The sequence below is a fragment of the Lycium ferocissimum genome, chromosome 7, assembly GCF_029784015.1.
Source record: "Lycium ferocissimum isolate CSIRO_LF1 chromosome 7, AGI_CSIRO_Lferr_CH_V1, whole genome shotgun sequence".
NCBI classification, from domain to species: Eukaryota; Viridiplantae; Streptophyta; class Magnoliopsida; order Solanales; family Solanaceae; genus Lycium; species Lycium ferocissimum.
In genome coordinates this window covers 27967564-27995553 of record NC_081348.1, presented here as the reverse complement: position 1 = coordinate 27995553, position 27990 = coordinate 27967564, and the positions used below count along the sequence as shown (strand labels likewise).

Genomic DNA, 27990 nt, shown 5'->3' with positions numbered 1-27990 from the left:
TTATTGGGTTGGGATGAACAAGTCCCCTTGTCCGTAATCCTTTTATCATAAACCCCAGCCAGAAAGGTGAGGTTTCTCCAAATCTTGAATGGCGATTCTTGCACTTCCCTTAGTCACTTCAATTCTTAAACCCCACAAGACTCACTTCTCCTTTCTTTTAACCACCAAACCTCCTCTACCTGTCATTCTTCATAGGCGTTTCTTCTCTAAATCTGCCAATGTCTCTGCAGTGTCCACTTCTTCTTCACATGTGTCTCACAATTCAGAGAATCAAAAGAAACCATCTGTTCCCACTTTCCAACAAGCCATTCAGAGGCTTCAGGTATTCAATTGGGGTTGTGTAATTGTGTTACAATTTCCTTTCTTGAGAAAATATATAATGGAATAATGCATTGCTCTTTATGGTTTCAAGATTGTAATGGGGTTGCCTAATTGTGTTACAATTTCCTTTCTTGATCAAATATACAATGAATTACTAACAAATTGCTCTTTATAGTTTCAACATTGTAATGGGGTTGCCTAATTGTTGTGTTACAATGGAATAACAAATTGCTCTTTGTGGTTTCAAGATTGAGAAAATATATAATAAATAGCAATTGTACAGAAGCTTCATTCACTTTTCTTGGACATAGTATGTTTGTTGCAACAAATAGCTCTTTATGGTTTCAAGATTGTATCAAGTCACAATTTTTAAGTGTTACATTAGTCCAACCACAAGCAAGAAACTATTCAATTTCTTTTTTGGAGGTAACTTTTCTTTTGATGATAAAGAATAGAAACAAAAACCTATTATGGGGATGTTTGTACCCTGCCTATATAGAGATAGATATAGGAACATGGTAGAGTAGGTATAATTTAGTTATACTTTGGTTAATTCAAGAATGGGAAAGGAAAGGGTGACAGGTAGGGATCTTGCATTCTTGCTAAAAGAGATATATCAATGTGGTATGCATGATTTCTTTGTCTACCATATTTTTGCAGAAGTTCTGTCTTATTCACGAGAATTACAAGATGTTTAAATGGATGGATACATATGTCTTGATTCTCGTAGCTTTCTCTTTGGCCTCCTCTTATCTATCTTAAAATTATCTATGGATTAACCTATCCTTTTAACATGATAGGAGTATTGGGGTTCCGTAGGATGTGCCGTGATGCAATGCAGCAATACTGAGGTATGATGTCATCCTTTTTAGGCTCAAAAAGTACAAGACATGATAGGAAAAGATTAACTTGCTTTTCCGCTGGAATTGATGCTTTTCTTTTTAATGAGTCTTCATACATTATCAAAGTCATAAATTGTGATTTTCAAGTTGCAAGAGCTAGGTATATTCTCCTTGCATACTTTCTTTCTTGATAGGTACTGTAACTTTTATCATAATACTGGCATAATGGGAATGCTGAGCATATTCTCCTTGTATACTTTGGGAAACGTTAATGTACTGTGTATTGCACCGAATCTGGATTGCGTACATATGATTAGATAAAATATGCTTTGTAGTGGACTTTTAGTGGTTATTAGATCTTTGAGTGTTTAAATTAGATTTACAATCTTTAGAGTTTTTTCTCATCTACTTTACTAACTTGTGTAATTTTAAATTGCACTGACCAGGTTGGAGCTGGGACTATGAATCCTCTAACATATTTAAGGGTTCTCGGACCAGAACCGTGGAATGTTGCGTAAGATTTTCTGATAGGATCATTTCATCTATTAAGTTCTCCGATACAATTAGCATCCTCATATTTGACCTGAATTTCTTAAAGGAAGAGAGGAAATGCGCAAAAAAGTCGTCCCCATCTTAGACAGTCTTTTTAATGCGAAGTAAAATCTTAGTCATTGTTGGTGTCAGTGTTGCTAAAAGCGAGTACTTCATCGCTTAAAGTGCTGAAGCGATACTAAAGCTAGTAAGAAACTCTTGCTTTTTACTAATTGTTTTAAAGAACCAATGGCCTTTTTAGAAGAAAAGAAAAGAAGAAGATAAGGAGACCTTTTAGACAAAATAGAGGCGAGAAGTTCGAACTCACAGTTGCTGCTGCTTAGTGTTTGTTTGTTGCTTCTTTTCTTCAGCTTCTACAGTTCTGCTCCAGGTTTCCACTGGTTTGTGGTTCGCTGTTGTCTGCTTCTTCTTTGTGTCTTGCTGCGGTTTTTTTTTCTGCTGCTTCCCAGACTTTATTTTCTCTGTTTGTGTTGTCTTCATTTTCTCTTTCTTGCTACTTCTCAGATTTTATCTTTTATTTGTCCTTTTTCTTTCTTCCAGTTAGTCATTTTTTTCTTGCTTTCTTCACTGAATTCAATGGGACATTTTTAAGCGGAAAGGGCTTTTTTATAGATATTGAGGTGAGTAAGGTGGGGCTTAGCTTGAGGCTTCCCGGCCGCCTGCAGTAACAGGGAACATATCCTCCAAAAATGGAATGAGTTCGCAATTAATGCCATAAGAAAGCTGCCACTTTCGCTCCTTTGAGATAAGAGTGCAACTAAAATATTCAAAAAGGCACGGGAGGCCTCAAGCTCATGCAAAGTTGGAGAATGAAATACCAAAAAAAAAAAAAAAAAAAAAGATTCTCAAGATGAATGTACCAACAATACTTTCCCTTCTTGTTTTATTAGGCCATTCACAAGAGGAATGTATCAGATTTTATTTTCTTTGTTCGTCTTTCTCTCTCTTTCTTGCTTCTTCTCAGATTTTATTTCTATTTGTCTTCTTCTTTTTGGTTAGTCCTTTTTCTTGCTTTCTTTATAGAACTCAATGGGACATTTTTAATCTTTTTTTCCTTTTTTTTTTTTTAAGAGAATGTCATGGACAATTTTCCTTTTCAGTTTGTTAATCCTTTTTATTGTTTCACTGAATTCTATTGTCAGACATATTATTTTTGTGGAGTTCTTGTTTATTTTTTTATTTTATCTTTTTATTCAAGGTTCATTTTGATATTCTTTTAAAATTGCCCTTCACTTCAATGAAGCATGCGCTTGCTTCTCGCTTAAAGCCCGAGGGCCCTTGTTGCTTTTAAGCTCGTCTAAATTAACACTGGTTAGTGTCATTGGCAATGATTATGTCAGGTTTGCCTTTTTAAGTTTTAAACTTACTTCTTCGAAGAGAAGCTATGTCATGTTGATTATCCTGTTATAATATTTCCCCACGAAGAGACGAGATCTATAGCTTTAGATGTGCTTTCTTGTCGCTCCGTGTGAGATGACATTGCCTAGTGCAACTCTTTAGTAAGATTCTCTTGTTTTCCTCCCCTTCCACAAGAAAAAGGAATCAAGTTTTATTAGGCCATTACTCTCCACCCACCTAAGGGGAACCGCGGGGGGGGGGGGGGGCGGGGAGGCGTGCGGCAACATCCTCTATCGTGATCTAGCTCTATTTAAGCTAAACTAATGCTTTCCGTATCGTGAATCAGTAAGTTTTGATTGAACAGTTACTGTGGTTTGACTGACATGGATTGCAAGCTGTTGTAAAAACTAAGGCTTGTGATATTTGGAGATGATCTCCTTAATCTAAAAAGTGGAATACATGTCATGTTATCCATCCTAAAACAAAAGTTTTGCCCACATTGCAATCACTTGTGCAGACTAATTAAGTCAAAGGACACAGTGATTGTTAGAATCTGGACAAAATTGAGTCCTCTATAGTATCTGAATGGAGATTTGGGTGTCAGATACCCATTTCTTTTCTTGCTAATTACAGATGGTCTATCATGCTTTTCGCACCTCTCAGAAGAATTGGGAGATTTCGTCTTTCTAACTAAATGAGTATGAATTTGGCAAAGAGAGAGGACTAGTCAGTTGTGCTTGCATACAGCCTTATTCCAAAATATCCCATTCCTTTAATTCACATCAGTCCTTTAACCTTGAGGTGCACCAGACGAGGTGCCTGTGGTAACTGATTCACTGTCTAGTTCTTCACTTACTCTTTTCTGGTTCACCATAATCTTAATCATGAGCATGAAGGATGATGTTATATTGGCAATGAAGTGAATACAGTAGTACATTTTCTTGTATGGCTATCAATGTGACTGTCTGATGACAGGTATGTAGAGCCTAGTATTCGTCCAGATGATAGTCGTTATGGAGAAAATCCAAATAGACTTCAAAGGCATACACAATTTCAGGTCAGTTTGCCTTCAATTTATTGACTAAAATTCTGAACCACAGTTGGTTGCTTAGTATTGTTGAAGCCCTAAATGAAATTATCGTACCTTCGACTTAATTCTTCTGGATGCCTTTTGTGTTTGAATGAAACTCAGGTGATTTTGAAGCCTGATCCAGGAAATTCGCAGGATCTGTTCATCCGTAGCTTGTCAGCGTTAGGTTTGCAACCAATATCTACTTTCTTTTTCCTGCATTATGTCTTTCGGAATAACTTATGTGGTAACTGGTAACAAAAACTTCTTCCATTTGGCACTTCTGGTAAGTAATAAAACTGCACGGCGTATCAATAGCAAAAAGTTGCAAACTCTTCCCATATGTAAGGTTTGAGCCTGGGAGATAGGGCCATGATTACCAATCTCTGTTTTTTGTGTTGTGACCAGAATGCCGTGGTCACTGAATTTGAATGTCTCTGATCTGCTTTCTAAAAGGCGTGCATGGCAACTACTTTTTAGAATAAAGCATAAATCTAGAGTTGGAACTAGGAGTACGACATAATGCAAGTTTGAGGCAAGAACATGTCGATAGAAAATGTGATTAGGAAGAATTGTAAGGATGAACTAAAGAAAACATGTCCATATAGATGACTGATCATGCTTGCTGGAATAGGTCGAGGAACACAGAGTTTCTTTCTATTCATTATTCACATAATATAACATTGACTCTGGGGAAAAAGAGAAACATACTTTGCTTTACATGGAGACCTTGATATATTGAAAAGGAATTGAGGGAAAAGCCTTAAGAGAAGCTTATTTTAGGAACTCAAAAGTTAGAAGCAACTTGTCACTTATGATAGAGAGACTATTTGTTTCTTTGTTCTAGTTAATATTGAGGGAAAAGCCTTAAGAGAAGCTTATTTTAGGAACTCAAAAGTTAGAAGCAACTTGTCACTTAATTTGTTCTAGTTAATATTTGGTATACTTGTGAGATTCCTATTAGTGTAGATGATTGGATGTTATTTGTAGAGAACCATATAGTTGTATTGGTTCTCTACTGTTCTAAAAGACTCGTATCCCACTGTTTTCCTTCCAAATTAATTAAAAGAATAACTTTATAGAAAGAAAAAGAGTGGTTGTATGTTATTTTTCTTCTTCCTGTTCTTATTCTTAAAAATAGAACATTTTGTGTAACTTTATGCTTAGGTAACAGCCATACTTAACCAAATAGGCGTACACTTTACTGTTTTTTTTTTCTCCCTTTTGGTTGTTGAACTTTCCTGCAATTTTTTCCTGCAATTTTCATGTTGTATATGTATGTGTTTCTTGTATACATACGCACATGTGTATGTGTGATTGTATATATATATATATATTAGTTCTAGAAATTGTTTTCGCTTGAGCTTTTATTTGTTGACAGGTATTGATGTTAATGCGCATGATATTCGCTTTGTTGAGGACAACTGGGAGAGCCCTGTAAGATTATTCTTTCTATTGATAAGGGATGTTTAACTTTTGTAATGCACATATAATGTTTCATGAACTGTATATTTCCTCCGTACTTATCCCTGTTCAGGCAAATCTCCAACTTTTTGTTTGGATTTGCATGAATGGGGTCTTCTGCTACATGACGCACAATAATATGTGTTCCTTCCATCTGCGTATCTCAGAGCTGTATTATTAAATGTTTGTTGGCTTGAACTACTAGTAGGTGCTTGGTGCCTGGGGATTGGGCTGGGAGGTTTGGATGGATGGAATGGAAATCACACAATTCACCTACTTCCAGCAGGTTATTCTCTTTCTCCAACTTCATTTGCTTTACTGGTTACTGTTGACTTACAAGAACTTGTCCTTTTGCTTTTCTGTTCAACCCTTATTCTATTTTTGAGCACATCCACTCATTAACTTTTAATATTCCAGGCTGGAAGCATTCAACTGATGCCAGTATCAGTTGAAATCACTTATGGGCTTGAGCGTATCCTTATGTCACTTCAGGTTAATTTCGCTTGTTGAGGTCGCTTTCAGGCTTGTTCTTACTCCTCTCTTATGATTTCTTTCTTTCCTTTTTTCTTCTTCAAACAAACGATGAGGTCGTTGTATAAATTCTGCATGCTCTTTTCACTAGGGGAATAAAGGCCTTAACCTTCATGTAGGAGGTCATCACTGCCCATATCTTAGAATATAAAGAGGCTAAACTACCTGCATTCTCTTCTGTTTCTCAAATATTTTGCTTGTTATGACTCATTATTACTTATCTGCAGGGTGTTGATCATTTTAAAAAGATTCAGTATGCAGATGGCATTACGTATGGAGAGCTTTTTCTGGAAAATGAGTAAATAAGCTAAATCCAGCCAGAAGCTTTCTCCTTTCTTTTTGTTGATTGCCTTTCTATTAGATATATCATTTTGCTTCTTATAGATTTTCTTATGCCTTTAGAGAAATGTTATTATTTACTTTTTGTTAAGACTCGAACCCAGATTGGATATTTAAACATTATCTTCTTCATTTCTTGTCATTGGGCATAACATTTCTTTTAAGTTCCAAGTCCTAACTGTTTAAGAAAATGAAACTTGCATTTATAACGTATAAAAGAAAAAGCAGTTGTTGTTGTTAAAAAAAAAAAAAAAAAAAAAAAAAAAAAGAAAAGGAAAAGCAGTAGTTGTAAAGGAGGAAGGCAAAATATGACTAGACATATTAAGTGACATACTAAGTTTTTTTTTTCTGAGATAATTAAGTGACATACTAAGTGATATACTAAGTGTCAGGCAGATAGACCAACATGTTAGATATAGACACTAGCATTAGGGTATAAAGATTATGAAAATAAGGACTAGTCAGGAAATTGTCAAACCGATACTTATTATTTATACGAGTTTCTTATGTAGTCTACCGGAAGAGCATTTAAAAGTTAAAACTGCTTCCTTCCTCTCAAATGGTATATTTACCTTTTCTGTTTTGTCCATTAATTATTGAATGGGAAGGGGCCTCTTTGGCACTTATCTCTTGAGACTTAATGCTAAGTTAGTCATTTCCAAATAAAAGGAAAAACAAAAGGATGAGATACTTGACATATGTCGATATTACAAGGCTGTAAGATGGATAATGCATGGCATATGATAAGAGCCAAAGTCGATAGACTTTTTCTGTTTGTCATGTAAGCAAATCAGTGTTTGCTATGCTTTCGTTATTTCCCAATAACCGAATACTTTTAAATACTGCATATTTGATTCCATCCATAAATTGATTTTCTTTTAATTTGGCAAAATTCTGAATTGTCTGTATGTAAAGGGTTTCTGTGGTTTACTATGTCATTAATGAAATTAGGAGCACTTATCAGAAAAAGATAAAATAAAATTAGGAGTACTTGTGCTTGATAAAACAATCATTTTCAGGAAAGAGATTCCAATTCAAGCTTCTGTTTCAGGAAGGAGATGAGTGCATATTATCTGGAGCATGCTAGTGTTGACCACATACAAAAGCAGTTTGATCTTTTTGAAGCAGAAGCTCGCCGTTTGCTTGATCTAGGCCTTGCAATACCTGCGTATGTACTTATATTTTAATGCTATTTTTTCTTCACGGAATAGAGATAAGAATAAATATTTTGTTAACTTTACACTGAGTAACATTATTCCTTACACTGTGCTAGGTATGATCAGCTTTTGAAGACTTCTCATGCTTTTAACGTTTTAGACTCAAGAGGCTTTGTTGGGGTAACAGAACGTGCTCGTTATTTTGGGCGTATGCGTAGTTTAGCCCGTCAATGCGCACAACTTTGGTTGAAGACAAGGGAGTCTCTTGGCTATCCATTAGGTGTTGTTTCTCAGAGTGATCATCTTCTTGTTCAAAGAGAAGTCTCGGAGGAAGCAACAGGAAAGGTGCCTTCAGAGCCACGGTTGTTTGTTCTTGAAATTGGGACTGAGGAGTTGCCTCCAATTGATGTATCGAGTGCATGCAAGCAACTCAAGGATCTGATTGTTCAGTTACTGGACAAACAAAGGTTGCCTCATGGGGAAGTACAAACGCATGGCACACCACGAAGAATAGTAGTTAGCGTCGAGAAGTTACATTCTAAGCAAGTTGAAAATGAGGTTGAGATTCGTGGACCTCCTGTTTCTAAAGCTTTTGACATGGAAGGAAATCCTACGAAGGCTGCTGAAGGTTTTTGTCGCAGAAATAATGTGCCTTTGGACTCCATGTATAGAAGAGCTGAAGGAAAAACAGAATATGTCTATGTCCGTTTGGTGGAGACATCAAGGCTTGCATTCGAGGTACACATAAAAAATAAGTGTTTTGTGTATGATTTCGTGGAAAAGTAAAATTTTCCTTTTCAACACCTAGCTAACCTTAGTAGAGTGTGTCAGTGACGAAGGCTACTGCTATAGATTACAAAGTTAATCATGGAGATTACTTTTGATTAAGTTTGGCTGTATTTGGTAGTATGAGCGCCATGTACTTTTATCAAGTTCTTTAAGTCAAAAAGGAGAGATTGAAAAGGAGAAGCTAGTGGAGTGTTGACCTTGAGACTTGTAGACTATGTTTTATTACAGGTTTTCTGGAATAACGTTTATTTTGGTGATCAAAATGCTAATGGATTCTAGGATGAGCCTTTGAATAACTGTCACTATGGTGTTAATGATATATGGTGTCTTTTGAACTGGTAATACTTGAGTTAATTTTTGGAATTGAGTTACGCAAAAGATCCCTTTCTTAATATGGGCCTCTTGTGTTTCTTTTGGGTGTAGACCACTATTAGACATGATTTAGCTACTACCACATTGTCGGTGATTTCACGTGGCAGTTAGCTGGACAGCTTCTACGAAGAAAGATAAGAGAAACGGAAGCTAATGTTGGTAGTATATCTCTACGAAAAGACTTGAGCTACCTTTTGGGGTTGAGTTAGGCCCAAGATCCCTGTCTTAATAATGGCATGTGGTGTGTCTTTCGAGATCCCTGACTTAATATTGGCATGTGGTGTTTCTTTTGGGTGTAGATCACTATTAGGCATGACTTAGTTATGAACGCATTTTCGGTGATTTTATGTAACAGATAGCTGGCCATGTCAAGTTGCTGGACAGCTCTTTGAAGAAGATAAAAGAAATAGCCACTGTAATTGGAGAGTTTGGTAGTGAATCTCTAAGAAGAGCTATTTGTTCAATTTGAACTGGCTTTGGTCCAAGGACCTAAATGCCTAACGCTGAAATATTTAACCTTTTTTGTTTTTGTTCGAGTTAATTTTTGCAGTTTCGTTTATGCCTTCTCACTATTAGTACGTAAAACCTGAACAATCTCTTAAAAGCTGCTACGCTGTTCTTCTGTTGCTTTGTATAAATGAATAATATAACAGATATGTTCTTTTTTTGTTTATAATACTTGAGTTTCCTAGATCTCATTGTTTGAATCACTATCAACAGGTTTTGTCTGAAGAGCTACCTCACATAATTGCCAGCTTATCATTCCCCAAATCAATGCGTTGGAACTCTGATGTATGTGCTACGACTTTGACTAACCCTTTTTCTTTGCAATATGCGTGAGTTGTGACCATGTTCGTGTTTATCTTTTTCAGTTTGTTTATTATAATCTAAGTGTTTTATTGCCTTTTTTATCCTTGGAATTATGTAACAAACCATTTTCTATAGCTGGAATAATTTGTCTTCATATTAACCTTCCTATCAAGCTACTAGGTGGCAAGGGGAAAAACATAGTAGATATTAGGATGTTAAGTTGGGTTGGAACTGAGCTTCAACGCCAAAAACACTTTGGCTGTTACTATAGAAAGATGAGGTTTCACCAGAAACTTAGTTTCAAATCCATTTAACAGCTACCTTGTCTCTGTTATTATCAAAAGGAAAAGAAGCCTTTGCTTTCCTTCAAAAGAAATTTTTCTATAGGATGTATTCAAGAGGAGGATCAATTCTGCTCAGTCCCAAAATAGTTACATCAGATAAAACAAATCCCCTAATCATGGGTTCGGGGCTATTATTCATGAAGAAGACCTGGTGCTTTACATCACTTTGAATATAGAAACTTTACTCTATTATAGCATGTGTTGCTGAAAAAAAAAAACAATCTTGGAGTGTTCTGCTGTTTTGTGTTTTCCTTATATGCCATACCACACATAATTAAGTGTTTAAGATATTATGTTCCATTTCTTTGGGGGAAGTGCGCTTTTCTTCTGATCTAAGTATATTATTTTTTTCTTTTGGATCAATTATCCTTTCCCTTTTTAGGAATTTTCTCCAATTTTTAGAACATTTATGAGTCCGTAAAAATAGAGATCCAATCAAGTTTCTTTTCCAATTTTTCATATCCTTCTTTTCCCGTTGAAGATAGAAGTTTGTCATAATCTAATTATCCATGATAATTGCTTTTTATATGAGAAAAAAAGACTAATTTATGTCTTATGGGATTGAAATATAGTAATAGTAACATGTGATTCTTGAATAATCCGCTTAACCTCTGCGTTTGTCGGTTTTCATTTGAATGCTTCCCATTCTTCCACACTTTTTTCTCTCTTTCCTATAACAAAAGTACTTGGTATAGTAAAGGAAAGTAAATCAACCCTGAACTAGTGATATATTTCCCAGAAGCAAATTTGGTGCTATTTTTGCTTTGTATGGCATTTTCTTCAAACTTATTCATCATTTTTTCTTCAATTCAGTCTTCACAGCTGTTAGTATTTTAAAATTCTATAACTGTAAGAAAATGCGTAAATTCTATATGAATATAATGTGCATTGAGAGATTGTCATGTAGGTTGCATTCAGCAGACCTGTTCGTTGGATTTTGGCCCTTCATGGAGGTGTAGTTCTTCCATTTATGTATGGTGGAGTTGTAAGGCAAGTTTGAGCTTCTGCCTGCTCTTTTTTTTTTTTTTTTTTTTTTTGTATAAAAGAAATTCCTTTACTACTTTACTCCACATGTGCTTAGAAGTAGGGTTGCGGTTCCGGTACTTTGTCAACTCTTAGTTTTTCTCTTTTTCTTTTCGGGAAAAAAAAAAAACTATATATCCAATGATTTATCTCCTCTTCTCAGGCCGGTTGGGTGGGTAATAAAGCTAATTCTCTGTTTTATGTCCACTCTCAAGAAAGTCACAATAATTTTGTGTTGAGGGAATTCAGTAACTGTTAAATAGAAGGAAAAACTCTCTGTTGGATGTGTTTAGTTGAAGGGAAAACGGAAGTTTAGTAGAAGAAAATAGTGATTGATCTCAGCTTTCTTTCAATATCCTACTATTTTCGGGCGCTTCACTTGCAGGACAGTCTATCTTGAAGTTGACTTTGTCATACACTTGGTTGCCTTTGTCTTTCTTTCTGTGAAACTTCCCAGTATAGATGTTGTGCATGGTCTTAATCAATGCAAACTTACTATGGGCTTGGCACTTCTAGCAATTTATAAGCTGTAAGTGGTCAGCCGGGGTGATCCTTTATTCTCTAGCACCACTTCATGAAAGGCCCCACTAATAAATGATTAAGCCTTATCTATTTGCCTTTTTCCCCACCAGCATCAGCTTTCTTTCTCTGATATATGGGCTCCTTCATGTTTTATCTTTTCACTTTTTCATCTGCGTTTAGTTGATTATAAACAACACATTCAAGTGAAAAGTTACATTGAGAAGGAATGGTCTTTTAGGGCTAGGAGATAAATGTGATTCCTGAAGCTCTGATACCATTTCACAGAAAAGAGGAGATTTAGAGAGATGGAATTTGCTTAATTTATTTCTTCAAAACTCTTGCAGATTAAATAGAGTTTAACAATGCAAAAGAAAGGAAAACCTCTAATTGTATCCCTATAAATCTCCTAATTGCCCAATTATATGGATTGAGAATCCAGTTTTTCCATATTTACAGTTATTTACATTTTCATCAGTCTGCAATAGTTTAAGCTTTGATTTTCATTCTCCAAGTTAGTTTACTTCAGAGCCCAGTTGGAGGTCACCAGATTTTCTTCATTAATGAAATTCAATATCTTGAATTTGCTCTAAAGCCCAGGGTAATTCTAAATACACACTTGTGGCACATTTGTTTGGATGAGTACTTGTACTGCATATATTTTTGTGCATTTATCAGTAGCGTTACTGCTCTTATGGGATCAATGTTCGTTCTTTACTGGTTTTATTTATGGTTTTTGGTTTGTCTCTTACTACTGTATTTCTTTTATTTTGCTACAGTGGAAATGTGTCTCATGGTCTACGCAATACTCCATCAGCTACAGTTAAGGTCTGTACACAAAATTATAGACATCTCGCTTCCGCCCGTGCTCACCATTTTTTCAACTTATGTATTAAGTAGTGGAAGTTGGGAATAACACACTTTATCTTTTGGAAGCTCTTCTATTCTTGTCATCATGCTCAAATATTAGAACCTGGTCATCCTTTTGTTGCATCTGCTGTGTTTTCTCTCTTATTACACTTGAAAATCAAGGGAAATTGATATTGTTATATGTTCAAAGTATGTCTAGATTCATTGAACTTGAGTATGCAGGCAGCATTGAAGTCCTTTATTTCAATCTTGTTCCATGGATCCACATTGCCTTGCGACAGTGTCCAATCATGTTTGTCTCGGGAGAGTGTGCTAATCAATCTTAGGGTAGTGCCAAATCAATTTATGTTACACAATATTTCTTGGCAGTAATATTCAAGGAGTGCTATTCCGACAACACTATTCCAGTAGTACTTTCCCTACGTCTATTAATTTGTGAACTACTGATTGCGGCAATGTTTATACCAACAACAACAAGAACAACAAGCCCAGTATAGTCCCACCATGTACGCAGACCTAACCCCCATTAATTCCGAAAGACCCTCGGCTCAAGAGAGGAGGGAGAGAGGAAGACAAGAGGAGACCAAAGGTCGAGATGCATATCGAAAACAATATGATAACACGAATGCCAAAAGCGAGAAAGTCATGTTTATACCTATAGATGAATAAAATAATCAAAGTACAACGGCAATGTTTATTAGTTAAAAAATTTCAAACTCAACTAAGTTCACCACCTTGAGATTAAGAGGGCTTGATCAAGGAAATTAATTTTATACTTTCAAAATGTCTAAATTCACTCTATTTGAATAGGTAAATATGAAAAATAATAATTTATAGAATATTGTAGAATGTCTTTAATGTTAGAATATTGTGTATCAGCCAGTTTTATAAGTAAATTGGAAAGACTCTAAAGGAACTTCCTATTCAATTCAGTAGATAGAGCAAGAAAGTTTCATTTAGTAAGTTGGGAGGTGGTTACGTCCCTAAAAAGATGGGAGGCTTGAGGTGAAAGATCTTCGAGTGTTCGATAAAGGCCCTTATCTGTTGTTAATAGTCAATTCAATTCAAGTTCTCTTTTCTTTTCTCTATTTTAAATATCTTTTTGAGATTCATAGCTTCACTTTTTAAGGAGAATTGCTATACTTCCTCTACCCTTGGAAGCAAAATCTCTGATGGATTCTTTCGACAAAATACTACAGATTTTGGATGCAGAAACCTATGCAAATGTAATGCAGGATGCTGGGATTCTTGTTGATGTCGAGGTAATTCAAGTTCTGCATAAACTTCCATACATACCTACTATGCTTGTTAATGATCTTTTTGATGTTTAACCATCATCAAATATCAGCATCGCAAGAAAACAATTGTGGAGAACTCAAACGATTTAGCAAAAAGTGTACATGGACATATTGTAATGAAAAGTGATTTGCTTGATGAGGTAATAGATGAAGTTTCAGACTTTTCCTATTCAAACGTCGACAGAACAGTATTTAAGCATTTTCCTGAATGCTTAGGTTGTGAATCTTGTTGAGGCACCACTGCCTGTACTTGGCAAATTCGATGAGTCCTTCTTAGAGCTTCCAAAGGAACTACTTATAATGGTAAACTCTCATACTCTCTGGAACTTCAGTTGTTTTGTGGCTGTCTTCATTTATGATACTATTAGGGTTGCGCAAAAAATGTGACCATCTCTGGTGAAGGAAATAAGCATGGATATTCTACTTGTTGATTATGCCTTTTAAAGCCATCTCGTCTCTCAGAATCAGAAATCTAGACGTTACAGTTTCTGGGAGATATGTAATCGTTCTGGTACTGTAGGCTTAAATGCTATTAGAGCTTTTCTTTAGGATTAGACACTATATGTGTCAACTTCCTTTTCTTGACCAAAATAATATCTCTGTAATTGGATATCCAAACACCAATTACTTAATTCATACAAAACTGTTTACCATTGCAATACGTGGAGGAATATAAATAGACTTTCATGGATCCATGCATATCGGTTATTCATCCCCTGCCTTGTAAGTTGGGGTGCCGGTGACTGTCAAGCATGGCCTTGACTGCAGGGTCGCGTTTTTCCTTGCTATTGCATGTCACTATTCTTAAGCCTTTTTGAAGCTCTTCATCATGTCAGAGTTAGTTAAAAATTTCTTTCTTTTTGGCATTATGCAGGTGATGCAGAAACATCAAAAATACTTCGCTATGACTGATGAGAATGGGGAACTGTTGCCATACTTTGTCACAGTGAGAAATACTAACTGTGTTGTATCTGTGGCAAACTGTGGCCTGATTAGCTTAAAATGAGATGTTAGTTTGTAATTGGTAACTCGTTATGGATCTAACTTTCAGGTTGCAAATGGATCAATTGATGAAAAGGTAGTTAGGAAAGGAAATGAAGCTGTGCTAAGGTTACTATCCTTTAGTTTAGTTCTTTCCTTCAACATTTCTAAAGTTTTAGATCTAGGTGCTATTTGCAGGAGTTGAAGCAGGCTTAAATAAGTTACTTGCACTTTTTATGATTTTACTCCTTTATCAGCTTACTTTATGATAATTGGTATATGCTCATACACATTGCAGAGCTCGATTTGAAGATGCAAAATTTTTCTATGCGATGGACACGAATAGAAAATTTTCCGAATTCTGTACTCAACTAAAAGGGATTCTCTTCCATGTAAGTCTTAGAATTCCATCTTGACTATCCTCTTTTTTCCTATTGCGGCTTGACTTCAAATTTCTAGCAAACTGTAGCTTTTGTTGGCCTCTTTAATCAGGGAATTTTTGTTTTAGGTTAAATTTAGTTACATGTTTAAGTATTGAAATCCTATTCTAAGTAAAGTCTTAGAATTGATTGTTATCAAATCTGAAATTAGTCTTTTTTTATGTACATACCAGCAGTTTGTTTTTGCAATCAATGAAATCTCACTTATTTTAAAAATATCAATTATGAGATTGTAACCTCATATGGTAATATCTGACTAGAGCATCAAGCAAAATTTCTATTAAACGATAGTCCCACATGGTATATTTTGCTAGTGGCTCATGCAGATATGTTAGTCTCTAGTAGTTTTCGCTAAATGATGACGTATCTACGCAGGAGAGGCTTGGGACTATGCTAGATAAAATGTCACGAGTTCAGAATTTGGCTAGTGAAATTGGGCTGTCTCTTGAAATGAGTGAAGACAAACTCAAAATCATCCAAAATGCGGCCTCATTAGCCATGGCTGATCTTGCAACTGCAGTTGTTACAGAGTTTACTTCTCTCTCAGGGACAATGGCACGCCACTATGCACTTAGAGATGGCTATTCAAAGGAGGTAATGAGAACCAAAAAATTTTATGGTTACTTTTGTGACTAGTTGACTCTTCAGTTGTCAATTGATCCTAGATTTTTGTTTTTGGTTGTATTCTAATTGTATTTGCTAACTGATCATATGCGTATGTGTGTTTATTCTAAATATACATCACCTTATATCTGGTCTGTGATTTAATTACTTTACTAGCACTACTGCAAAAGAAGCATCTTCCAAAGCACTGAGGAAATGAGGTCAGGCTGATACTTTGTTTCTTTTAGCAGGAGCGGTGAATTGCCGAGGGAATCAATGTTTAATTTGTGTTTTAGCAGGCAATAATCAACATCAGAAGAGTTTTATTTCAAAGAGGGGGGAAATTTTGTAACAAATACATTAGAATGTTTAGATAGTTCATTGTTCTATCCTTTGTTTTGAATAAGACAAGAATTTCTTTTAAATTGGAAAATGAGTACAGAAAAGAGGACCAGGTGTTCACATTCTGGAAAAAACAAATTAAGGGCATAGTTTCATACTAATAGTTGTATGATTATCCTTGTAGGTCCATGATTATCCTTGTAGGTCCTTGTCTTTCGATTCTTGTTACTATTTGTTGTTGCTTGTACTTCAATTATCAAATTATTTTACTTTCTATAGTATTTCGCCATGCCTTTTATACTGCTTTGAATATCTTGTTCTTATCGCTAGTACTATTTGATTGCTTCTTTTACTATGTTATCTATCATATTATCTTGCTGCTATTACTGCTTATTATTATTGTTTATTATTCCTGATGCTTTTTCATCTCTCTTTGAGCTGGGGGTCTATCGGAAACAGCCTCTCTACCCGTCAAAAGGTAGAGGTAAGGTCTGCATACACTCCACCCTCCCCAGACCCCACCTGGTGGGATTATACTGGATATGTTGTTGTTGATTGACAAAAAAACCACTGTATGGTGTTGACTGGCATTGTTCCTGCCTTGTTCAATTAGTTCTAGTCATTATTTGTACAGATGTAATCTAGTGTAGGTGATGGGTCCAGAGTTGAGTTATTGTCCTTGAATTTTGTGAAGTTGAATATCTACCTTTCTGTAGATTCCTCTAACTTTCTGTCTAGTGCACAAAATCTTAGAATTCTAAATGTTGAAGCTTTACGCTTTGAAGGCCATAAAGGAAGGAACCAGAAATCAGGATGTCTTCGTTACTCCTCTTAACTTTCTGTATAATGCACAAAATCTTAGAATTCTAAATTCAAGTTACGCTCTGGAGACCATAAAAGAAGGAACCAGAAATCAGGATGTCTTTGTTCCTCCTTAATACATAGATGTGTCTTCTTCTGTTGGCTTATATGTTTGCATTCATGTGTAGTTATGTACTTCTGTAACAGTATTGTGATGCGCCTCATGAAGCTAAGGCAATGCAATATCGGTTGTTTTTACAGAGAAAGTTGTGGTGTACTTTGTCAAATCATGTGTTACAAGCTTGATGCAGAATATTGCTGAGTGATTTTTGAATAGATCACTCAATTGCTTTATAGTACCAATATAATTTAATTACGTCCCAATAATACATTTGGCCAAAGGCCGAATCAAAGGTTTACTATTTCAAAGAATTGCCGGCTATTTAAACTTGTTGAAGCAAAGGCTCACTAATTCAAATAATTTCCAGCTATTTAACTTTGTAGATTCTCACTTTTGATAGAAATTTTAGTGTCACCTTTTTGTGATTTATTTCATTGTTTTGGTGTTCTATTTATGTTATCTGACTACATTAAGAGTTTTTCTGTCATGTGCTTTACAGATTGCAGAGGCATTGTTTGAGATCTCACTTCCGCGATTTTCTGGAGATATGCTCCCAAAAACTGAAGTTGGGACTGTTTTAGCAATTACTGACAAGTATGACTACTGCTGGTTACCTTTCAGTTTAAGGTTTCCAGATGGTCAGTAGGATTAAGGAAAAGTATGATTCATGTCACTGTGGGATCAATGTTGGATGATTCGTATTAGACACCTGATACATGTTATGCATTGACTTAAGGGAGAAATTCAGAAATGCACCAAAAAGTGTAGTGTACTCGTAATCATCTTCTGATTGGTAGTCTCTAATCTGCTAAACCCGATTAGCGTTAGCTTAATTTCGTGTCAAAATGTCTATTCTTCGAAATTAGCTTCCACTAATAGTGCATGCAAAGGTTGCTTTAGCTTGCGGTGCTTCTACATGCTTTAACTTTAAATTGCATGCACTTCTTATCCTAGTGATACCATGACGAATGTCTTCCCTTAAATTTCATATGTCTTCCCTTAAATTTTATTCTCTTGGCTGCGTAGTTTCCAATTTTTTGTCGTCTCTCATATAGTGATATTCTACTGCAGGCTGGATAGCATTGTTGGCTTATTTGCTGCTGGCTGTCAGCCAAGCTCAAGTAATGATCCATTTGGCCTGCGAAGGATCTCCTACGGTCTTGTATGTCTCAATCTTGAACAGCCTTATTCATTTAAAGAATTGTAACAATAACACATGCTTTTGTTTTCCATAGGTGCAACTCTTGGTTGAAATTGACAGAAATGTGGACTTAAGACGGGCTTTAGAACTTGCTGCTGCAGTGCAACCCATTGAAGTAGATGTCAGGATAATCGATGATGTAAGATGACCGCCCTATTTGCTTAGTTTAGAGTTTTACAGAAGTAGTGACTTGATTCTGTCTCTGTTGGTCTGGGTAATATTGAAGGGTAATTATGTCCCCTTGCAGTTGCCTGTTCGTAATACTTACTGTTGAAATAAAGGATGTAATTCACCAGCTGCAGTACGTCCTGTAGGCTGGATATTTAAATATGCTGTATACTAGTAATACTAAGTTAATATAGATAAACTCTAGCAATAAATTGGTCGTCTTTTGTCCTTTGTATGATGCATGCAGTCCTTTTCTTATGTTTTATCCTTGCAACTTTAGGAGTCATAAATATGACATGATTCTTCTTTTTCTTTTTCCATTTAAGGTACATCAATTTGTAACACGAAGACTAGAACAATTTCTGGTATGTTCCATTTTCATGCACGCTATTACTCTGCTGTTGTTATTTTGTTCTTCTGGTTTTCTTTTATTCTTCTTTCCACAGTTAGTAATCCTTTTGAATATGTCTTTGGTTTCTCACTTGCCTCCTCTAGGTTCCATATCTTTATCATCTTAGTGCATGAACTATTTCTAGGTTTCTTTTTGTTCAGTATTTGAACATCGTGGGATAATTTTGATCTCTTCAATAAATCCTTTTTTATCAATTATTCATGTGAAGAGGAGTATGGTCTTTGACAGTCTTAGGACCATTCTATTACTGCCCCCTCTCCCCTCCAAAAAGCAAAAGAAAAGAGGAAAGAACAGAAGACTTTTTAGACAAAGTGCTATATAAATTTGACACATGCTGCTGTGTTTCAATTACAGATGGACAAAGGTATAAGCCCAGAAGTTGTTAGGTCTGTTCTTTCCGAGCGTGCAAGTCGACCTGGTTTGGCTACTAAGTCGGTGTACAAAGTAACCACTATCCTTTTCCTTTCTTGTGCACTCACTTATTTGTTATTATTCTTTGCTGATAATTTGCCTCTTTCATGTCTTAAGAGGCAGTACTTTTTCTATTCCGTATGGCAATTTGAAAGTTCTCAATTAAAATTTGTGTAAACAAAAGTCAGCATAGTAGGGATCTAGTAGCTCAGTTGGTTGGCTACTTGAACTTTCACCTTGTTGGTGAGGGTTCGAATCCCCACATTGTAATCCCCTTCCCCTACCCCTATGTAATAAAAACAATTAAAAAAAGAAGAAGCATATCCTATACCTAAGAGGTTCACAGCTTATGAATGCTCTATGGAAAGGAGTTGTCTTCTCTGGCTAATACCACTATGCATGTTGAAGTATCATTGGCACTAGTGAGTGTTCTCTCTTGAAAGCTCTTCATTGCTCTCTCCCTATGCTGGACGTAACTGCTCGAGAGAGTTTCCTCTTGAAAAATTGGACGCATTAGAGATACACCTGAGTGTCCAGGAGTTTGATGTTTCTATGAAATATCTGCAACATGATGTTACTCCACTAAATGTTCAATTGTTGTCTCCTTCCAAGCACCCCCCTCCCCGGCACTCCTCCACTATGGTTAAAACTTTAGTCTCTCTTATTTTATATGAATTGACTCTTTTGTACCATTTCTCCCCCATTGCGTCATAGTTCAACTTTGAAGGCAAACTTTATATATTTGAGCATGTTCTATAGCACTGATGATTTTTAAAAACGATGTTTGTTAAGATATTCTGAAAACCTAATTATGACAGAAATACAGTTTTATGTATATTTAGTTTTGATTTTTGCTGTCCTTCGATTTTTGTTACTACTTGTTGTGTCTTGTGCTTCGGTTATCGCATTATTTTGTTGTTGTTACTCTTCCTGTTACTGTTGTGTAATGCTTACCGTATTATGTGATATGTCCTCTTTACTTCTGTATTTTCTTTTTCACTTGCTTTGATGTGCGTTACTTGAGCCAAGGGTCTTTCTGAAACATCCTTTCTCCCTCCACGAGGTAGGGGTAAGGTCTGCGACACTCTACCCTTCCCAGATCCCACCTGTGGGATTTCACTGGGTATGTTGTTGTTTATCTAGAAGAGTTTATGCATATTTGCAATTTGGACTTCGATATGTTGTGTTAAAAATCAGTGATTTCTGCATAAGGAGGCAAGATGATATCTTGAGTCATATCCAGGTCCCAGGACACAGATGGACGCATTAGAAGTGCTATATTGGGAGGAGGTTGTATTATTCTTAACGCTCTTTTCGGAAGTTTTCTGTGTGGCTCTGAATCCGAATATATACAACAACTATGCTTCAGTCCCAAACAAGTTGCTGAATTTGAATATAATTTAAATTAAATATAAATTATAACTCTTCATCAAGAAATATAAAATATAACTCAAGAACTTTGAGCTTTAATCTTCAAATTTGTGGCCAAGTGTTAGGAATCTTTTTTTGTTGCTTCTTTTGACAAGTTAAATGTCTTGTATTGTGTCTTCGTCTCATGTTGAATACAAAATGGTACAGTTGGTTCTGGAGTGGTGCAATGGGTTAATTAGTATAGAAGTACTTTTTCGAATTCATTATGATGTTTTGGACTGTATAATTGATATTTATTGCCGTCATTTGTAGATGGAGTCCTTGTCCAAAGGAGAGCTTTTGCCTAAGGTTGTTGAAGCATATTCACGTCCAACAAGAATTGTTCGCGGGAAGGATGCCAATGTTGATGCGGAGGTATACTCAACAAATTTCTTTCTGTAACATAAATCTTCTTTGTGATTATACTCCACCATACCGGGTTTTGAACTTGCATCTGTAGAAAAATGGCGTTCTTTTACAGAAGTTGCAGAATTTTTCTTGTACTTTTTTATTCGCATATTTCTTACTTGTACTTTTTAATTCGCATATTTCTTATTCTTAGTTTTCTATTACCACTTCTCGTGTCTTTTACTTTAATTGTTTTGCTATCTTTTCTTACTTGTACTTTTTAATTCGCATATTTCTTATTCTTAGTTTTCTATTACCACTTCTCGTGTCTTTTACTTTAATTGTTTTGCTATCTTGATAGACTTCAGCCGAGGGTCCATCTGAAACAACCTCTCTACCTGCCAAGGTAGGGGTAAGGTCTGCGTACACTCTACCCTCCCCAGACATCACCTGTGGGATTACACTGGGTATGTTGTTGTTGTTGATACAGAAGGCATTTTCATGTTATCTAGTGCTTTTCTCTTTGATACAATTACAAATAATTTTTTTCAAATCTGCTCTGCTGGATTGGTAATACAATTGTTAATATTGTCAACCTCTATGGACATCTTACAATGTGTAGCATTGGATTTTCTTTTTAGTCAAGACAAGAATCATGACTTCTTGCCGTTGGTGATTAGTAGGTAGAGTATTGAGCATAAATTGATGTTTTGGTTGATTAACTCTATGAAACACTCAATTCTGCAACTTCAATGATTTAGTTGGCTGCCTATTAGCATTCTTTGTTCATATTTAGTAAAAACATCATTTCATTGTAAATTAGGTGGATGATCAAGCTTTTGAAACAAATGAAGAGAAAGCTTTGTGGAGCACTTTCTTGTCACTACGAAGTAAAATTCATCCAGGTATTGCCTCACCTCCAGATGAATAACCTTTCCTAATATATTCAAATAAATATAGTTGTCTGGTATGTTGATGTTACATTTTGTAAATACATTCAACTTTTTCTGCTTTTTGGGTATGTTGTTGTTGTATTCAACTTCTTCTGCTCCTTGTTTATTCGTGGGTTGAGTTTTTCACCAAAATATTTGCAATGTATATAACTGTTCATTTACAGATATGGAAGTTGATGATTTTGTTGAAGCATCCTCAGTACTTGTAGAACCGCTGGAGGATTTTTTCAACGAGGTCTTTGTAATGGTGGTAAGTTCCTCTGATTTCTTTTTACTTTCTTAGATAGGAGAAACTTCAGAGTTCTGACGCATGGAACAGATAATCTGGATTTGTGCACATCCAACAGGGTATAGGCTTAATAGTCTCTGCTTACCATGGTTTTTCCTATCTTAAATGAAGCACATCGGATAGAGCATCATGTTTGCCTTGTTAAGTTTTCTTTTTAGCTTCCTATTGAACGCCGCATTCCTGTCTTGGTGCATGCATCAATCTTGTTCTAGCTTAGACATCTCCACTGCATATTGTCATACACCAGTTGCAATTAGCCATGGTTCTGTTTTAGCTTAGACATGCACTGCAGATTGTTTCTTAACTATGATAGTAGGCTTTTTCCTACCACAACTGTATGTTCTCTCATTTGGTTTTCACAATGTGCACATTTCTCACACTTGGAAAGCAATCATGTACATTTCGATGAACCAAAGTAGTCCAAAATTTTGGTGAAGCATAAATCGACGCTTGATTCTTCAGTGCTGATACAACTAAAGTGCATACTTGTGCCTCCCATTCTTCACGTTAATTGTTCTTTATGCATATCGCAGGAAGATGAACGGATCAGAACAAACCGGCTTGCACTGCTGAAGAAAATAGCTGACTTGCCAAGGGGAATAGTAGATCTCTCAGTTTTACCGGGATTTTGAAGTATGTGTACATTGTCCACTTAGGTTCATACTATCAGCTGAGGCAACAAAGAAGAACAGCTATCGCCTATTAGCGAATAGTAAACGGAGTCATTTTTTCCGTGGAGGCAGCTAGGATAATGTATACGACCACAACAGGAGCGAACTAAATGAGAAACTGTTACACAAATCTCATGACAATGTCACAGTTTGCATTTTTGACTGTTGTACAATGTATCAAGTGAATCAATAAAATGCACCATCGCTTGTATGTTCACATTGCCTGAGAAATATATGATTTTGTTTCAAGTTTTCTCTTTGAAAAGGTATCTTCTCAATTATTACTCAAATCAAAAGTGAGTACAGCAGAAATAAAAGATGGTTGGACAAACCACCATTCCATCGAGACATAGAAACAACCGCTCTACCTACTGAAGTCATTTTGTTTCAAGTTATTCAAATAAAAGCTGTAACTAATAATTTTTGAACTTACTTTAGCTTCTCACGTCTCAGTTGAGTATATCTACTTGATATAGTACGTGAGTTTTGGGTTGGTATAGATACACTTTCGTTAAGTAGAGGCATGGCACTACATGGTTCAAATGTAATTTAATGGAATCGCATTCATCGAAAAGTTATATTTACATTATAAGATGAATCCAATATATAAATAATTCTCAAAACTTTATGAAGCTAGCGTTGTACATAGCTTTGATTAGAACTTAAAAAAAGAGTTTTGGAATTGTGTGTTCTTAAAGGTTGAAGTTCAGTTTGGACATGCATATTACTTAAAAAAAAGTGAGGTTTTGAGTTGAATAAAATTTCACCCAAAAACTGGCCCAAACTAGTTTTTGGAACTTAAATTTTTTCTTCAAAAATATTTCAAAAACTGGTCAAATTGCATGAACAAACAATGTTTACAATCTTCTTTTTGGAAAAAGGTCAAAAAAAAAAAAAAAAAAAAATTCTATGTCCAGAGGGAGCGAATTAGTCAAGAAAGCCTTTCTTATTTACTCTTCAACTTATTTGACCATATAATTTCACTGGTCAGTCAGCTGCATAAGTGTTTCCAAGATGCAACTTTTCTGCACAAGTTTTTGTTTTCTTGTATTCATTCTAAGTTCTCAAGAAACCCCACAATTTAGACAGCAAGAGTTGAACGAATAATAGTAATTGCTAACTCTTTCAAATTTCTTGACTATTTAGTTGCTCCTTATTAATCCAAAACTTTTAACTTACCCGATTTATTGTTTATTTTTTTTTTATCAATATTGTATTTTGCAACGCCCCTAAAAAATAGACAACGAAAAATCAAAGAAGGAAAATTAGAAAAAAGAAGTTAAAGCTAGTTCGAGCGAAGCAATAATTTTTTGTTGTGAGCTATTATAAATGTATATTTCAGTTATACTTACTATTCTTTTCACATAGAAGCGATAAAAAATGAGTACAAAAACATGTGAATAAAATTCAAGGATCATTTTCATCTATTTGGATAGTCAAATAAAATTTAAGGCTAAAATGCATTTGACCTCAGACTTGGACAACATAGTAGCTTGGTGGGTGCCGAGATACCCGCACGTATTCGTATATTCTCTTGACAGTCCCTCTAATACAAGAATTGTTAAATTTATCACCTCCTTTCTTGACTTAGACGTGAACATAGAGAAGGAAAAATCAAATCGGTGGACCATGAATAATGAAACCGACATAGATGGAAAAGTCAAAGTGGCTGGGTTGGCACACTAAGATGTCCGAAAAGTAGCCAAGGTGTGTGTAAAATTACAACCTGTTTAATACTTGATTAGTACTACTATTAACTTTTCAAGAATGGAATAACTTAAATCTTTTTGAAGCGAGCAAGGGATATTGGGGTCTGGTCAATCAGATCATCATTTGATTTCAATTGTAGGCCTAGAAATGACGAAGAGCGGAGAGCTGTGTTATTATGATGGTCAAGGACAAAAGACAAGTACTAGTTTAGGGAATGAGATTGAAGAAATAGAAGAACATGGGAGTAATGGTGGTTATGTTCCGGCAAGTGAGTTGTTGGAGATCAATACAGGATTAGCTAGCATAAAAGAAGTTGAAGTTGAAGGTAGTTTATATTCCTTTGATTTCCACAACAACAGGGATCATGCTGTTGTCTATGTTGCTGTTGGACATAGCAGTGGTAATAGTAATAAGATTAGCAAGGACTCAAGCATGGATGCTGTTCTTTGGACTCTCAATCATGCTGTCCCGGATTACTCTTCGACCATTCTTTTCCTCATTCATATCTATCCAGAGACCAAGTACATCCCTACTCCTTGTAAGCTAGCTAACCAATCATAATCTCTATTTTAATTTTCATCTCTCAACAGTAGTGTATACTTCAACATTCATTGACTAATTGTTATTTGGTGACGATGATGGTTACAACAGTGGGATTGATTCCAATAGGTCAAGTGAGTGCAGAGAAAAAGGAGAACTACATGGCTCAAGAAAGAGGCAAGAGACGCCAGTTCCTTCAAAAGTTTTTTGATGCATGCGCTGCTAGAAAGGTATACATGATTATTGGCTACTCATTCATCTAGCATAGCTTCTTGATAAACAAAGATAGCATGAGGCTATGTATGACTTGAGGCTAACCATGTAAAAGAACATTCAACAACAGGTTAAAGTTGACACCATACTTATAGAGAGCGACATGGAAGCAAAAGCCATACTGGACCTTATTCCAATCTGCAACATAACAAGGCTCATCTTGGGCACCTCTAAAGCCAATCTCAAGTATGATTACTATCGATCTCACTTAAATTTTAGTCCCGTCCTAGCTTTGTCCTTATTTCTGAATCTTGTTGATCTTAATTAACTGGCGTCCCTCTTAAGTAAGTATTTCTTTTTGATGGATCTTTAAGGAAACTAAAGTCGAAAAAAGGTTGCGGAACAGCGGATCAGATATTACTAAATGCGCCTGAATTCTGTGAGGTTAAGATAATATGTGAAGGCAAGGAAATGGTTGAGCTGCAGATGTTTGAATCTCCTCCTCCCGGCCAAGCCAATACTGCTGACAGTCCAAAGCCAATTCAGAGTCATACCCAAGATCAAAATAGAGCCCAGAATGAATCATTCGTATGTGGATGCTTTAAAGCCAGAGTCATGCCTTAAAATCTTCAGCAATCTGCATTAGCCTATATCAATCCCAAAATTCAAGGTTGGATGTCAATTTCAAGTATTAACCCCAAACCTGCCCCAGGGTTTATCATATCATACAAAATTCATGAATATTGGCAACTATCGTACATCGAGAAACAATGAATATACACACCATTGCTGATATGTTCAAAAAGATGTAAAGTTCTTTTCTTTGGCCTAATTCAATCATCCTAGTGAGTAGCTTTTAGTATAGACAGTTGTCACTCTTATGAAATGATAGTTGCCTAAGCTAATGATGGTTGCTGAAAAGTAAGAAAGAAACATGGGTGTTTCCTTCTTTCCTCAAAAGAGACAAAAGCAAATTATATACATACATGAGAAGGTAAAAGGTAGCAACTTTACTGTGGATCAAATGTCTGGAAATACACCACCATCCAAAAGTATGGTCTTTGCATAACTTACGGGTGAATCTAAAGTTAGTCCTACAGCACTGTAAAACTTTTGGATTGGATAACACGTATTCAAGACAAATATACAATGTATTAATACCCTTGAGCCACCACCAGCTAGTTCCTGACCTTCCTTAAGAACATGTGAATGTGCTAAATTAAATAGGAATCAGTAACTCTAACTATGAGGAAGTTTCAGGTGTGCTTCCTTTCCAGAAAATGCGAGCTTTAAACTATTCAGCGTAAAGCAGTTACTTACTACGTCTGATATACGAATGTGCTAGATTAGCTAACACAATCAGCTGCTAATTAATAATAAGAAATATATTGTTCATAGTTAGTCATTTCACATATAATAAACGTGCAAGACTGAGAAAATATTTTATAAGAAAATTGAGCATTGACCATATAATCTTGATTCGTGCACATCCAACAGGTTATAGGCTTATAGTCTCTGCTTACCATGGTTTTTCCTATCTTAATTGAAGCGCATCGAATAGAGTATGATGTTTGCTTTGTTAAGTTTCTTCTTCTTAGCTTCCGATTGAACGCCTTCCTGTCTTGGTGCATGCATCAATCTGCTTTTCCTTTCTAATACAATTTCTCTCTCATCTAAAAGAAGGGTAGTCTGTCTTAAAATGTCTAAAACTATTAAATTGCTTAAATTATAGATACTTGCTCCTCCCAGTTATTTCTTCATTTCAATTCTTGAAGAAAGTCCATTGACCATATTAGAGAGCTGCTCTACAGTTTTTGAAGCTTCATTTGCGGCAAATATTCTGTGCCTTCCATCTTGTGCTATTTATGATTTTGTTCTAGCTCAACATCTCCACAGTTGCAATTGGACATGGCTCTGTTTTAGCTTAGACATCTCCATTTGCATATTCCTCCACTAGTTGGCAACTAGACATCGTTTTGTTTCTGAATAATTCAAATAAATTCTGATAGATTTGTTACCAAACATCATATTTGAAGCCACTCTCTCTTCGAGTGGACACTATGTTCAAGTGTAACTAAGGTTTTGGATTTAGTATGAAATGTTCTTAATTCTAATGTCAAAATTCACTCTCAATACAACTATAACAACTATTACTACGCCTCAGTTGAAAAAGATAGTTTTGATACTTTTCTGCCCTGTAGTTTTCCTGCTAGGAGAATTGTACGTGCAGTTCGTTTCTTAACTATAGAATACTGAGAGCTTTTTCCTACCACAATTCGTTCATTTGATTTTCACAATGTGCACATTTCTCACACCTGGAAAGCAATTATGTATGTTACGATGAACCAACGTTGCTGCAAAAGCATGCTGATACAACTATAGTGCATACTTGTGCCTCCCATTCTTCAAGTTAATTGTTCGTTATGCATATTGCAGGAAGACGAACGGATCAGAACAAACCGGCTTGCACTGCTGAAGAAAATAGCAGACTTGCCAAGGGGAATAGTAGATCTCTCAGTTTTACCCGGATTTTGAAGTATGTATACACTACTAGAAATAGAGGTTTTTCCCATCGACAGTCAGTATGATTGTCCCACCTCATTCCCACCGAATCAGCTCACTCGGAAAACATGGTGGGAAACAGGTTCCCATTGAAACGCTAGGAAACTTCCTGATTTTTTGGTGTGAAAACACTACTATTTAGGTGTTTCCCTGAAATGGCCAATGAACACTTTTTA

General features: G+C 35.8%; 2 protein-coding genes across 5 annotated transcripts; both read left to right on the top strand.

Annotated features, from left to right (window-relative positions):
- Positions 1–27909, top strand: LOC132064139 (glycine--tRNA ligase, chloroplastic/mitochondrial 2). Of its 3 annotated transcripts, none has more exons than XM_059457032.1 (30): positions 1–322; positions 1122–1172; positions 1610–1677; positions 4029–4110; positions 4246–4309; positions 5504–5559; positions 5795–5872; positions 6004–6078; positions 6345–6415; positions 7508–7624; positions 7730–8351; positions 9495–9566; positions 10836–10918; positions 12250–12298; positions 13540–13602; positions 13689–13778; positions 13855–13941; positions 14513–14584; positions 14690–14748; positions 14918–15011; positions 15435–15653; positions 17426–17520; positions 17998–18088; positions 18162–18266; positions 18622–18660; positions 19062–19151; positions 20802–20903; positions 21700–21781; positions 21994–22079; positions 27689–27909. In XM_059457032.1, the coding sequence occupies exons 1-30, from the start codon at positions 89–91 to the stop codon at positions 27785–27787; spliced, it is 3195 nt and encodes a 1064-aa protein (XP_059313015.1). In that variant the 5' UTR covers positions 1–88; the 3' UTR covers positions 27788–27909. The 3 variants fall into 3 exon arrangements, with proteins under 3 accessions (XP_059313015.1, XP_059313014.1, XP_059313016.1); XM_059457031.1 differs by lacking the exon at positions 27689–27909 and adding an exon at positions 22652–23006 and having other exon boundaries at positions 2–322; XM_059457033.1 differs by lacking the exons at positions 1–322; positions 1122–1172; positions 1610–1677; positions 4029–4110; positions 27689–27909 and adding an exon at positions 22652–23006 and having other exon boundaries at positions 5792–5872.
- On the top strand, positions 24276–26114 carry LOC132064140 (uncharacterized). 2 transcript variants are annotated; one of them, XM_059457035.1, is made up of 4 exons: positions 24276–25037; positions 25169–25269; positions 25383–25498; positions 25627–26114. In XM_059457035.1, exons 1-4 carry the CDS (start codon positions 24647–24649, stop codon positions 25874–25876), a joined length of 858 nt encoding a protein of 285 aa, XP_059313018.1. In that variant the 5' UTR covers positions 24276–24646; the 3' UTR covers positions 25877–26114. The 2 variants fall into 2 exon arrangements, with proteins under 2 accessions (XP_059313018.1, XP_059313017.1); XM_059457034.1 differs by having other exon boundaries at positions 24283–25037; positions 25151–25269.
- Positions 27910–27990: the final 81 nt, after the last annotated feature.

Bases quoted from the DNA above. Each gene is read 5' to 3' on its own strand.
- LOC132064140 (XM_059457034.1), top strand. From the start codon at position 24,647: ATGACGAAGAGCGGAGAGCTGTGTTATTATGATGGTCAAGGACAAAAG. The intron at 25,038-25,150 runs GTAAGCTAGCTA...TGGTTACAACAG, and splicing joins CAAGTACATCCCTACTCCTT to TGGGATTGATTCCAATAGGT. The intron at 25,499-25,626 runs GTATGATTACTA...TGGATCTTTAAG, and splicing joins ACCTCTAAAGCCAATCTCAA to GAAACTAAAGTCGAAAAAAG.
- LOC132064139 (XM_059457032.1), top strand. From the start codon at position 89: ATGGCGATTCTTGCACTTCCCTTAGTCACTTCAATTCTTAAACCCCAC. The intron at 5,560-5,794 runs GTAAGATTATTC...AACTACTAGTAG, and splicing joins AGGACAACTGGGAGAGCCCT to GTGCTTGGTGCCTGGGGATT. The intron at 5,873-6,003 runs GTTATTCTCTTT...TTAATATTCCAG, and splicing joins AATTCACCTACTTCCAGCAG to GCTGGAAGCATTCAACTGAT.